General features: G+C 50.3%; 1 protein-coding gene across 1 annotated transcript in view; it reads right to left on the bottom strand.

The window, feature by feature from the left end:
- LOC106818037 (ectopic P granules protein 5 homolog) overlaps positions 1 to 1,649 on the bottom strand; it is a gene marked incomplete at its 5' end in the record, with an annotated part of 12,732 nt that overhangs the window by 4,403 nt on the left and 6,680 nt on the right. Inside the window, one exon of the mRNA XM_014822751.1 lies at positions 708 to 907. Within this exon, the coding sequence (XP_014678237.1) occupies positions 708 to 907 (200 nt within the window). The remainder of the gene's footprint in view (positions 1 to 707; positions 908 to 1,649) is intronic.

Genomic DNA, 1,649 nt, shown 5'->3' on the forward strand with positions numbered 1-1,649 from the left:
AGGTGACCTTTATAGACAGGTGTCCTTTATTAGACAGCGTGACCTTATAGGGACAGGTGACCTTTACTTAGACAGGTGACCTTTATAGGACAGGTTGGACCTTTATACGACAGGTGACCTTTATAGACAGGTTGACTTTGATAGCAGGTGCAAACCTTTATAGGACAGGTGACCTTTATAGACAGGTGACCTTTCTATAAAGGTTGGTTTTACCAGCCTTGTCGTTCAGCTACTGTTATATAAAGGTGATTCAAAGGAAAACCCCCAATAAATTTTCAGGGGAGATGCCAACTCTGGGACCGTTCATACCTGTCTATACTTTGATTGCTTATACCTGTGATTGCTTCACTACACACCTGTGATTGATTCACTACACACCTGTGATTGCTTCACTACACACCTGTGATTGCTTCACTACATACCTGTGATTGCTTCATACCTGTGATTGCTACACTACATACCTGTGATTGCTTCATACCTGTGATTGCTACACTACATACCTGTGACTGCTATACTACATACCTGTGATTGCTACACTACATACCTGTGATTGCTACATACCTATGATTGCTTCATACCTGTGATTGCTACACTACATACCTGTGATTGCTTCATACCTGTGATGGCTTTATACCAGTGATTGTGTCACTACATACCTGTGATGGCTTTATACCTGTGATTGCTTCATACCTGTGATTGCTACATACCTGTGATTGCGATGGCTTCTGTCTCAGCCAGCAGGGCGGTGAACACCGTCTGTATTCGCTCCAGGTCGCTGCCCGGAGTCTGCGCCAGCCCGCAGAGCATGTGTACGAAGCAGCGCAGGTAGGAACAGTGCTTGCTGAGAGCTTCCCCACCGCTGCTGCTAGCACACTCACGGCCGAGTCCCGCTGCCTCCTTGAGTAACCTGTGAAGTTGGGGGAAGGGTTAGCTCGGTCCAGTAAACGGGTTACTTGGGAAGGAGGGGAGAGAGATGAGCCAGCAGGGAGGGGGGGGGGAGCTCAGCAGAGCAGATATAGGTTAGCTCGGTCCAGAGAGACCGGGTACAAGATTGCGTTGCGCAAAAGATGCGTTGTTCCCCGACCGCCGAGAGCGGTTAAGCCGCGCACTTCCGCGGGAGCTGGGTGCACGCGACCGCGGGGTGTTGCATGTAGCATCTCGCGCTGCCCGCTATACGAATTCGCGCGCCGAAGGAAAGCGGGCGCGCTAATCCGTATAGCATAATCCGTAACGTCACGCAGTTTTCGTCACACGTACACCGGCTCGGCTACGGCGGCCTAGGGAGGGGGGGGGCCTTTCCGATTATAGATTGACCCGCGTTTTGACATCCTCGCCGTCGTCCCGTCACCGGCCGTATTTGCGTACCTTATCTGGCGCATATTGTCACCTGCCGTGACTAACAATTGTCACCTAGTCACTTCATGCCCTTTACACGGTCTCCTCACCCTGCGTGTATTCGTTTGCTGTAGTATGCGCTAGATATCAATAAGGTATCTATTCTATATACATGCATGCATGCACACACACTGTTCTTAACTCCAGCCAACTGTGGCAGGGCGGCCTTTCCGATTATAGATTGACCCGCGTTTTGACATCCTCGCCATCGTCCCGTCACTTCTTTTTTTGCGTACCTTATCTGGCGCATATTG

Source organism: Priapulus caudatus, unplaced genomic scaffold (genome assembly GCF_000485595.1).
Source record: "Priapulus caudatus unplaced genomic scaffold, Priapulus_caudatus-5.0.1 Scaffold1988, whole genome shotgun sequence".
Taxonomy (NCBI): domain Eukaryota; kingdom Metazoa; phylum Priapulida; class Priapulimorpha; order Priapulimorphida; family Priapulidae; genus Priapulus; species Priapulus caudatus.